This window comes from Prionailurus bengalensis, chromosome B3 (assembly GCF_016509475.1).
Source record: "Prionailurus bengalensis isolate Pbe53 chromosome B3, Fcat_Pben_1.1_paternal_pri, whole genome shotgun sequence".
NCBI lineage: Eukaryota > Metazoa > Chordata > Mammalia > Carnivora > Felidae > Prionailurus > Prionailurus bengalensis.
The window spans coordinates 18835909-18846871 of NC_057355.1; the positions used below are offsets into that span (position 1 = coordinate 18835909).

Consider the following 10963-nt stretch of genomic DNA (forward strand, 5'->3'; position numbering starts at 1 on the left):
TCCCTTCTGAGGTGTCAATAAAGCAAGGTAAACCCCCCACAAGGAACCCGACTGGGTCAGGGCTGGAGAAGGACCCATGTTTGCACACTGGTCTGTACAGTGCCCGGTGCCTCCTCTGAGTGGATGCCCAAGACCATCTTGGCTAACCAGATTCAGTAGATCAAGCAGATCAGTCTTAGGCTGAAATGAGCATCATCTCTTCTCTCTCTTCTACACTATTCTCCAAAGGCCAAGTCATACTGAACCAGGGGCTCTCAAACTCCAGTTGCACATGAAAATCACCTGGACGTCTTGGTAGACCCTGAGAATGTGCATTTCTAAGTAGTCCCCACGTGATACTCACCCCACCAGGCCAGGGACCAGGCTTTGAGAAGCATTGCTCTCCCTCCCAGCCAGTCCTCTGGTCTCAAGGACAGAGCTCCCTCAAGCCAAATGGTAGAACTCCTTTACGTTCTGAAAGGATGCCTGGATACCAAGCCTCTCTGCAAGTACATCAGATCAGCGAGTAAGATCGCCTACAACTTTGAGCCCCCAAAACACAGGGGGAGACCATACTTACAGCTCTACACAGATCTCAAGGTTTCCATTTCATTAGAACTTCTGCCAAGAACAACTCCGAGATTTTACTGCCCAAATAAAACTGTCTTAAAGTGGCACTGTGTGACCTGCAGGGAAGCACGGCCTTCTTCCCTCTCCTTTGAAGTTAAAACTTGAATTTGTTCACGAAGATACTTCGGGGAGACTGAAGCGGATGCAGAAGGTGGCTGTGGGGGTATCCAGGGCTCCACTGCAGCTACAACTAAAGAAAGCCTCAACGCAGAACACACACCTCCGTGACCGTGGCAAACACTTCCACGTGTCGAAATAAAGTTGGCAGGGATGGCCCAGCACGTGGGATGAGCCCCACATGGAAGGAACCCTGTGCTCTCTGGAGGATGTGCTCAACCTGGACTCTTCCTGAAATGCTCTGGCTTTGGGAGGCCACAGGCCCCCTTGAGACTAGCACTTTCAGGGCCAGTTTCCAGACCAGTCTAGTGTTTGCATTCACAAGCTAGTGTAAAAGGCCAGTTAGCAAGGGTGTCCGGGTGGTTCAGTCAGTTAAGCGTCGGACTCTTGATTTCAGCTCAGGTCATGATCTCACAGTCCGTGAGTTTGAGGCCTACAGTGGGCTCTGCACTGACAGCACGGAGCCTGCTTAGGATTCTCTTTCTTTCTCTCTCTCTCTCTCTCTCTCTCTCTCTCTCTCTCTCTCTCTCAAAATAAATTAAAAAAAAAAAGGCAGCTAGCAGGTAGTTCTAATGCAATACAAGAATACAGCATGGCCCATTGGTGAGGAAGCCTGCAGGTACGTACACACAAGCATAATCTAGCCCCTTGCAGCTCTGCCTCAGCAGGTCTTGTTTGGAGGGGCCCACATGCTGGTTCCTACCCCTTCAAGGGAGGAAATGGGAACACTGGTAAGATGATTATGTGGCCTGATGGACTGCATCCTCTCTGGCGGCTACTTACCCGCCTGGGACCTGACTTGCAAGCAGAGATGTGGCCTGGACCAGCACCCAGGAGGGAAGGAGCCGGGCACAAGGAAGGACATTGCCCTGCCCCTCCCCCAGTCTCACAGTCTGTCACTAGGCTCCCTGAAATGTCTCTTAATGCTCATCCTGCCATCACATTACCAATGATAAAACGTTGTGCTGAAAAGTGCCGCTTATGCCCCTACTCACACGCAATCTAGGCCCAGAGCAAATACTGGTCAGCCCTCTTTATCTTCTCCTGACCTTCCCACTTCCTCCTTTCTTCCTCCCAAAGCCCTCCCTCCTCCCTGGCACTCTGTGTTGCAGCCCACTGCCCACTGTGTTATGGGGCATTTGTCACAACGTAATCGTTTGTTCCTCTGAGACAGGATCACAGTTATTCCTCCTTTATTTTTCCAGTGTCTGCCACCTAACAGTTCCTCAAGAAAATGTGAGTGGAGTGGAACAGAATCAAATGGGCTGGACCGGCATGAACTTTCTGTAGTCTCCTTAACTCAGTGATTCTCATCCCCGGCTACACACTGGAGTTGTTTGGCAAACTTTGGAAACTCCTGATGCCCAGCACCCACTCCAGACCAACTGAATCCGAATCCCCGGGGGGGTGGAGTTCCACCACTGGTATTCAGAGCTCGCCAGGAGATTTCAAAGTATAGCCAGGGCTGAAAACCATTGGGCTAGCTTTTTTTTGTTGTTTTTATTTTATTTTTGAGAGAGAGACAGAATGTGAGCAGGGGGAGGGGCAGAGAGAGGGAGACCCAGAATCTGAGCTGTCAGCACAGAGCCCAACACAGGGCTCGAACCCACAAACCGTGAGATCATAACCTGAGTTGAAGTCAGATGCCTAACCTACTGAGCCACCCAGGTGCCCCTCCCCCACCCCACATTGTGCTAGCTTTTAAATGGGTGCCGGCGATGCACTTGATTTAGTTGTCTGGAGGCAGCCCGGATTTAAACTGCCTGCATGAACTTGGACCTTCCTCTGACCACGGGGCTCTGCCCCCTGGCTTCTAGCCCACTCCTGCCCTGTGGCCCCAGAAACAGGGCAGAGCTGCTTAGATTTGCATTAACCCTCTGGTCGCCAGCTGTGCTGAGAGGTGAGACACAGGGATATTCCTCCAAGGCCAAGGAAACAGCAGTTGAGCTTGATGAAAGAGGCCTGCGGACTTCATCTGAAGAGGCAACACAGTAAAGGAATGCCTGTAGCAGATAGGACTGGAAGCCCTGAGGCTGCCTGGTTTTAAAGGACACAATGACCCTCCATGAAACGGTGTTCTTAAAAGAGAAATCTAAAGTTTTCTAAGATGTGGTATCCCACCAAAGAAATGTGTGTCAAATAAAATGCCATCAGGTATAACCTGATATTATAACAGTTCAGAGTGGCTCCTTCTGAATTCTCTTTGTTCTGGTGCTTTCTTTGAAGGGTTTCTGCACTGTGTTAGGAAAACGTTATAAATCAGGTGTCATGAACTCCACCCCACCCTCTGAAGCAGAACTGCCTCTCCTTACAGCGTGGAAAATGCACGAAGGACACACAAGTTTTCATCATCTGCTAACATCAGCACAACTTCTCAGCATCACGTAGAAAATTAAGATCATGCAAAAACAAAACAAAACAAAACAAAGTGTCCTATGGATGCTCTAGACCCAAAGCACACACCTATCTGAGGGGAGGACACCCCGTGACTGCAGACCTTGCTGTCCCATAAAGACCCCACTGTAACTTTGGTACCTGGGGAGCCCTCTCAGCTCTTTCGTCAGGAGGCTGTGGCTCCTTGGTTAGCTGGTGTGGGTCTTAGGTCGCCGCCTCCCCATCCATGGGCTAGCGTGGGTGGTTTGAGAGTATGAAGCAAATGGGGTTGTTAGTTTGCCTCTTGCGTGAGCAAGTCTGCTTCCAAGAAGGAAAAAGAATCCTGTGACCTCAGGGCTGCCTGTACCTGCCTCCAACTTTCTGGGGGGCGGGGCTCAGAGGAGCTCCTGTGGAAGAGGGGCTCCCCAACCGCCCCCCATCGAGTCCCACTGCCTCTCTCCTGGAGTGCCAACCAGAGCCCCCTTTCAAAGTCCAGCCGCTGCCTCTGCAAACGCCAGGTGCCTAAACTGATTCTTGGTCTTCCTTCTGAAGCCAGCTTCCCCCGCCTTAACATGGGCCAGTCACTGCCAGGCTCTCCCTCTTTCTGATCCCTAGAGTCGGTCACAAAGACTCAGCTCTTCTTCAGAATCTCTCCTGCATAATCTTCCTTCCCATCTCCACCACTCAAGGCTTAAGCTTGTCTCCTCGGGCCTCTGAATGCTCTCCAACTCCAGTGCCCCCTCCACGCTATCACCAGGGACCCCAGTCAATAGCCAGAAATGCTCCTCATTGCTTCTAGGCCAGTGATCCTCAAAATGTGGTCCCAAACCAACAACGGCACTTGGGAATATGTTAGAAATTCAAGCTCTTGGGCCCACCCAGACAGGCTGGATCAGGAGTGCTGGCGGTGGGGCCCAGCCACCAGGGTAACAAATCCTCCAGGGAAGGTGGATTCCAGCTCAAAGCTGAGAACCACTGCTCTAGGATAAATTCCAAATGCCTTAGGTTGGTACCCAGGGCCCCCGCCTGGTCTAAGCCACACACCTGTCTGTTCAGCTCATCTCTTACCATCGCCTTAAATTACCACTCCCACCCCCATTCCGCAGCTGCCTCATGGGCCCCTGATCTGGCAAAGAACCTGGCTTTGGAGGCTTTAGGGTCTCTCCACCCTCTTAGAACCTGAGCCCACCCCCTTTGCTCCAATCCCGCTTCTCCCTGAAGACCCCACCCCACCCTTCTGCCACCATGCAGGCTCCAGTACACCTTCCTTCCTGGGTGTACCTGGACTGCCTTCTGAGACACGGCCACCTTGTATTCCTCTCTGAGCCCCCACAAAGTGTCCTACACAGGGCAGGTGTGTGATAATGATCTGTTCATTTAGGCAACAGTGTTGACTGACTGGTTGATTTATAACTGGAAAAGTCTGGGCCCCGTAGGGCAACAGAAGAAACCTGTTTTTAATGCCTTAATGTGCCAGGCCCTCTCCCTAAATGATTTCACAGACTCGATCTTACTTCATTCTATCAACAGCCACACAAGGCTGATGTTATTTACCCATCATCTTGGCTGCAGACGGGAACGTTCAGAGGAGGTGGCTCACTTAGGATCACAGCCCCAAACGGCTGTGCAGCCTCATTTCCTAAAGAACAAGAACGTGACCGTGCATCTGTGTGCAGAGGCGTGCCGGGGGAAAGTATAGCCAGTGACTCTGCATGGTTCCCTCCGACGTACTGACTGCAAAAACATCCCCCGCTGCACATGTCCCAAACCAGGCAGCTGTAGCATTTCAAAGCTCAGGAAATAAGCCCCAAGAATGCAATCAGTCTAGGACCTCTTTGGTTTATCATCTCATCTTGCACTTCTTTCTCTTAAGATGTTGCCAACTAAACAAAAGTTCAGATGGGAAAATCTAGTTACGTGCCGTCAGTAGGACACTGGGGAGGGTTACGCGGCCTAGGTGATCCCCGTGAGCAGTGGGCGTAGAAAGTCACCATGAGGTCACATGACCATTCTTCAGAGGAAGAGGTGGAATGCCCCAGTATCCTCCGATTCAACGTCTTCCCTTCAAATCCTTCATGCCTCCCAAATTTTGCATGATCTTTTCCCTTATTTTCCTTACCTTCCCTAACAGCCACTCAACTGTTGTCTTTTTACAACACTTTAAAAATGTGTATGCATTTTCCAGATACATTTATGCTGTATGTGATAAGTTGTTCAGCAATCTTAGCTGATGAATCACTTAGGACACTGTGCTCTCCCCACACCTGTATCAATAGGATGATGTCGGACACTGTATTCTGTGCTATTTGCTCCCTTCCGAATGGTCTCCATACAACTTTTGCCACGGCGGATTCCTATTCGGCTGTATGCAATCAAGTGGTGCTGTATCAAAAAGCTGGGCAATTTTATAATCAATAAAAATAGAGTCTGAGAACTCTAAAGGGAGAGGCAGCCACCTCCCACACCTGCCCCTTCATCAGAGGAGTCACGCGAACGCAGGTTGCTTTCTTGAGAATGGAGTCCCCAACTCTTCCGAGCCACCTGCTCACTGACTAGCTGCCCACAGCTCCACTCTGTTCTTATCTGTCTAGCTCATGGAACAGAGAAGAACATTCTTGCAACACTCTCACAGAGATCATAAATGATGTGCTACCAAAACAGCCCCCTGTGCTGCGATCAAGCGGACCACCCAGAGCCAGGTTGAGCTGGGCCATCAGGTCAACCCCAGTGACCAACCAGGATGAAAGAGACTCCAAGCAAGGGTTCTGTGGAGTATGGCTGTGACTCCAGAGAAAGCAGGAACATCCCTGACCTCTCTGTCCCTCTGGGGTGGCCTGGAAAACGGGCATGGCTTCTTAAAGTCCCACAGCCCAGAGCTCCTGGATGTCCTGTCTGATCTCAATATTTCTCTCACAGCACGCCGCAGGCAGGTCACGGCCTCAGCCCAGAAGTGATGGACAGATTCAGGTGGCTGGACTCCCCTGAGCTTACATCCATTAAGGAAGAAAGGCCACCACTCAGCAGCCCAAACCCGCTGGCAGGCGCCTCCCCTGCTCTCTGTCCTCATGTGTCCTCCCCTTCATTCACTCATTTCAGACAAGGAACACAGCCTTTCCAAAGACTGACACTCATTCTATCCCTTAAAGTTCCATCTCGGCGGTCTGCTCGGGTGAAGTTTAACCTGATTCCAATTCTGCTGGCCTTCTATGAGCTGGTCTGATTCCCAGGAGGCAGCTGATCCAAACTTACATAAACTCTCTGGGGGTGGAAATACCTTCCTCACATGCCCAAAGTTCACTGCTTTGAAATCATACGGTTATAGAAACCCTTCCAAAAACTTACGTGATGTCTAAGGACTCCCTGAAATGTAAATAAATGAAGAAGCATAAACAAAAAACAATTAATACTTGTACCTATGGTCTTTGAAGAGCCAAGAAGCACAGCCTACATGGCTTCTCAAGATAAGACAGAGACAGGGAGAACATCACAGGGCCCACGCCTCTGCCCACAGTCCAAAGAAGGAGGGGCAAAATGGAGCACGAGCTTTGCGCTTCATGCCCCATAAACAAGCAATTATCTATTCTAATCATGCATCTCCTTCCCTTAAACCGATAACAAACATCTCGGAAGACAGCACAGATGCCACGCAGAGGGGAACAGAACATTCCCCCGCCTGTGCACCAAACACTCCACACTAAGCCATTTGGGAGATGTTTAATGCGTCAGGACTTAATTACTACTCAACGTCGGAATAAAGTTTTATTGAATACAGCCACGTCCATCTGTTTATTTACCGTCTATGGCTGCGTTTGCGCTAAAAGGACACTGTGGACTTAACCGTGACAGAGACCATATGGCCCACAAGGCCTAAAGTATTGACGATTTGGTCTGTTACAGAAAACGTTTGCCAGCCCTGGGGCTCTACATGATCTTTAGATACAAAGAAGCTATGGAATGCTCCCATCTTTGGACATTAAAAATCTCCTACTTGAGGGGTGCCTGGGTGGCTGAGTTGGTTATCTCGTGGTTTGTGAGTTCGAGCCCCGTGTGAGTCTCTGTGCTGACAGCTCAGAGCCTGGAGCCTGCTTCGGATTCTCTGTCCCCGTCTCTCTCTGCTCCTCCCTTGCTTGAGCTCTCTCTCTCAAAATAATAAACATTAAAAAAAAATTTTTTTTAAATCTCCTACTTGCAATAGCTCCTCTCCCACACCTTGTTGCATCCTGTCCTGACGAGCACACCACACACACCACAATCCCCACTTCTCAGTGCTTCCACCAGGGTCGACAGCGACTAACACAACATTGCCACCCACCTGAACTGCCTCAAGTGCACGTGAGCACCAAAATCAAAGCAAGCTAGAGTGCGATCCAAACGTGGTTAGCCTGAGATCCTGCTGCTCTCTTTTCCCAACATGTCTCCAGGGCTACCCCACAACCAAGGGGCCCGCTCCAAGTCACCACGCTGCCGTCTCTCCCTTTCTGCCTCCAGCCTTCCTCCGTAGAGTGTACTTGGGAAGAAGTGTCCGACATCCAGCTCATACGAACAGGATGAACACAGCAGACTAAACAACAGAGGCGTCTGCTCACGCAGGAATTTTAGAATCTCAAGTCTTAGAGGTGCACCGGCGGCTGGCATATGCTGAGCTGAGCCTCTTGGCGGGGTTCCTTTATCTAAAGCACAGCGCCCTCACATGGTGCTGGAGGGAAGGACAGCCTTCCCGAACAACGGAGGACTGAAGTGAACCCTCTCTGGCAGCTCAGATGCCACCTGTGAGAGGGCCCAGCTTTCAACTCTGTGAGGATTTGGAATCCACGGTATCCAGATTTCCACCCTCAGCCCCTTCACAGATAGCTCCTCGCTGGAAACTTTACACCAAGAAGTATAAACTCTGACCTCTAGAGAAACTCACTAAACCACAGCAAATGGGATTCAGATGTTTCCATGTACAGTACAGTGATGTGACCTAGACTTTAAACACTTTGGCAAAAACAGGAAAAATGATGTGGGCCTTCCAGTCCCTCCCAGAACATGATACAGCCTTGACCCGAGTCCTACGGTGATCTGAGACTTTCTCACTCCTACTTAAGACTCCTCACCCACAGCCCACATTCTCTGCCCCCTGTTCCACATTAGCTCCTAACAGGCTCCCTCCACGGTCAGTTTTCCTTGTTTAACCAAAGACGCCAATTTCTCCCAGGCCAGCAAAAAGCAGATCATGCTGATCAGGACTCAGAAAAGTCTTTCAAGGAGAATCAGTGAAAGCCAATCCTAGGAAATTACCCCCAGAGTTCCTCTACAGGGCTGGGAAGAAAGCAGAAGTCTTACATAAAGACTTGGACCCCCAGGCTCTCTGGCTCTGCTGCAGATTCTGGAGGACTTGTTGCATACTGTGTGGGGGAAGGGCTAGAGAATTCTAGACGGTGGAGCAAGATAAGGCAAAGGTGGGGGAAGCCGTCTCTTCTGCCAAGGAAGAACAGACGCAAAAGAATAGCAGGCGCTGCATCCCCAGAGGCTGATCATGACAGGAGATAGAGAAACAACTTGTGCATTTCATGCTCTGAGCCGATACCAAGCTTTGTGGTGGGGCAGCCCATCTGCCAGCCATGTGCACTCCTAGGGGGCACAATGGAGGAGCTGAGAAGCATTTGGCTGGGCACCAGCATGCAGTGAGCAAGCGGGAGCACAAACAGGGCAGAGGTGCACAAGAACGTCCCCGGCCCGTCCGAGCACTGTCACAGTGCCTCAAATGTAGCAAAGCAGGGTCCCTAGGATGGGGTAGCTACTACCACAGCAAGGGCGCTTCTGGGGACTGGAAGGGGGTCTTCTCACCAATGGTAAGCACCCCTCAGGCCTGGCTGAGGGTGGCTGCTTGTGGTATAAGGGAACAAGGGTATGAACACTCCCTCTCTTGGTTCTCACGTTTCAGCTAAGAAGAGAAGTGTAGTGACCTGGCAGGGGACCCCTCCAAACTTTCCTTCTCTGGGTAAACACTCAAAAGGACAGAAGGAAGGTGAATGAGTGCTCACTACCCTACCCCTACATCCAAGAATAGATGCGATATACACCTAAAGTGTTCCCCAGGAGGCGCACACATACACACCTGTGCAGATGGACACCAATAGTGTTCTCTCTACACCTGGGTGAAGTGCGCCCCTCAGTCCAGAGGCCTGACAGGTTTCTTCTCCACCACACCGGTGCTCCCCTGGGCGGACTGCTGCATACCCTCTTATGCAACCCCCGAACAGCGCAATCCCTGTGCACTTCAGAGGCTCACTACCTGGCTACTGGATCAATACTGGATCTAATTATCCAGAAGACGGCACTGGATAATTAGACGCTTCCCTTCTCAACCCCTTTGCTCAGACACCCTCCGAAAGGTCAGGGCGGGAAGAGGCGAGGTTCCCTTCGGACGGCAGGAGAGCACCCGTGGAGGCTGAACTTCCCACCGAGGCACCCCCACCTCATCCCAACCTCCCCCAGGGACCACCCCTGGCTCCATGACAGAAAGACGCGCAGACCCGCAGGGGGCGCGGTCAGTACCAGGCCGCCGCCGGCGCCGCAGGCGCTGAGCGAGACGAGGGAACCGGGGTGGCCGAGCACGCGGCCCGAGTAGAAGCACAGCTCGGCGGGGCGTCCGCGGCGCCCCGCCGCGCCGGCCTCCTCCACCTCGAAGCCCCGGGACAGGAAACGCAGGTCGTGGCGAAGCTGCAGGTACAGGTCGCGCCCGAAGGCCGGCAGGTGCAGCAGCAGGGCGCGCTCGCCGGGCGGGACTCGCAGGGCGGCTGGGGGCGCGCGGGGGCGCCGGCGCTTTCGAGGCCCGGGGGCCCCGGTCAGCGGCGGCAGGTGCACGTCGTCGGGGCGCACCCGCCGCGGCAGTACCACCTCCACGTCGGCCGCCGCGTCGCCGACAGCTGCGGGGAGAGAGGAGACGCGTCAGCGCGGCGGGGCCCGCCCGCCCGGCCGCCCGCCCTCCCTCCGGCCGCCCGCCGCGCACGGGGTCCAGCGCTGGGCACTTGAGCCAGCGCGGGGACAACGCGGCCCCGGACGGGCACTCCCCTCCCTTCCCTCACCCCGGCACCTCCGTGCCGGCCGGCGCCTCCGCCCGGGCCCCGCGCCACCCGGGGAAGGTCTCCAGCCCGGCCGCCCGGAGCACCTCCGGGGCCAGCGGCGCGGCACAGGCATCCGGAGACCCGGCGGCTGCGGTGCCGCCCGGGAGCCGCCTGGAGCCCGGTCCTCCGCCGCGGCCCGCACCCCCTCGGCCCCGAGCGCTGTCAGCGGTCCACCGCCGGACCCCGGCCGCGCAGGCAGGCGGGGGCCGCCAGGATGCCTCGGGAGGGTAGATGGAAGGTGGCCGCAAGAGGCACGAGCAAGGAAGGGGCGGTGGGCGAGGGAGCGCTACCTGTGCCCGGGTCCAGTCCCCAAAAAAGCAGCAGCAGCAAGGGCAGGACGAGAGGAGGCAGCAGGGCACCGTCACACATGGTATTCGGGAGGAGCAGCCCCCCAGAAGGTCGCGGCGGAGCAGGAGCTCGCGAGGCGGCGGCGCCAGCCGGAGTGAAGCCCTCCAGCCTTTGGAAAAAGTAATTAGCGCTGCGGACAAACCCAACGTGGTAAATCCCAAGCCCCGCCTTCTCCTCGGAAGACAGGGGGCGATTGGACTCTCGCTTTCCCCTGCCCCGCCTCCCGCTTCCCCATTGGCTAGGACAAGTCTAAACCAGGGTGCGTAGTTAGGTTGTAAGCACTTTCTTACACGTGGTTTCTGGGCAGTGGCGGGGACGGGACACCAGGTGGCGCGAGGGAGCCTCCTGGAGCTGCGCTAGCCCGGAGGACTTGGGAGGACACCTGACTGGGTCTTCAGAGTTTGTTC

At 53.8% G+C, this 10963-nt stretch overlaps 1 protein-coding gene across 4 annotated transcripts in view; it reads right to left on the reverse strand.

Moving 5' to 3' along the window:
• ADAMTS17 (ADAM metallopeptidase with thrombospondin type 1 motif 17) overlaps positions 1–10676 on the reverse strand; it is a 346681-nt gene extending 336005 nt beyond the window's left edge. For all 4 annotated transcript variants that reach the window (XM_043554794.1, XM_043554792.1, XM_043554793.1 and 1 more), the window contains exons 1-2: positions 10499–10676; positions 9640–10010 (exon numbers count right to left, since the gene is read on the reverse strand). In XM_043554794.1, coding sequence (XP_043410729.1) covers positions 9640–10010; positions 10499–10577 — 450 coding nt within the window. In that variant the 5' untranslated portion in view covers positions 10578–10676. The remainder of the gene's footprint in view (positions 1–9639; positions 10011–10498) is intronic.
• Positions 10677–10963: the final 287 nt, after the last annotated feature.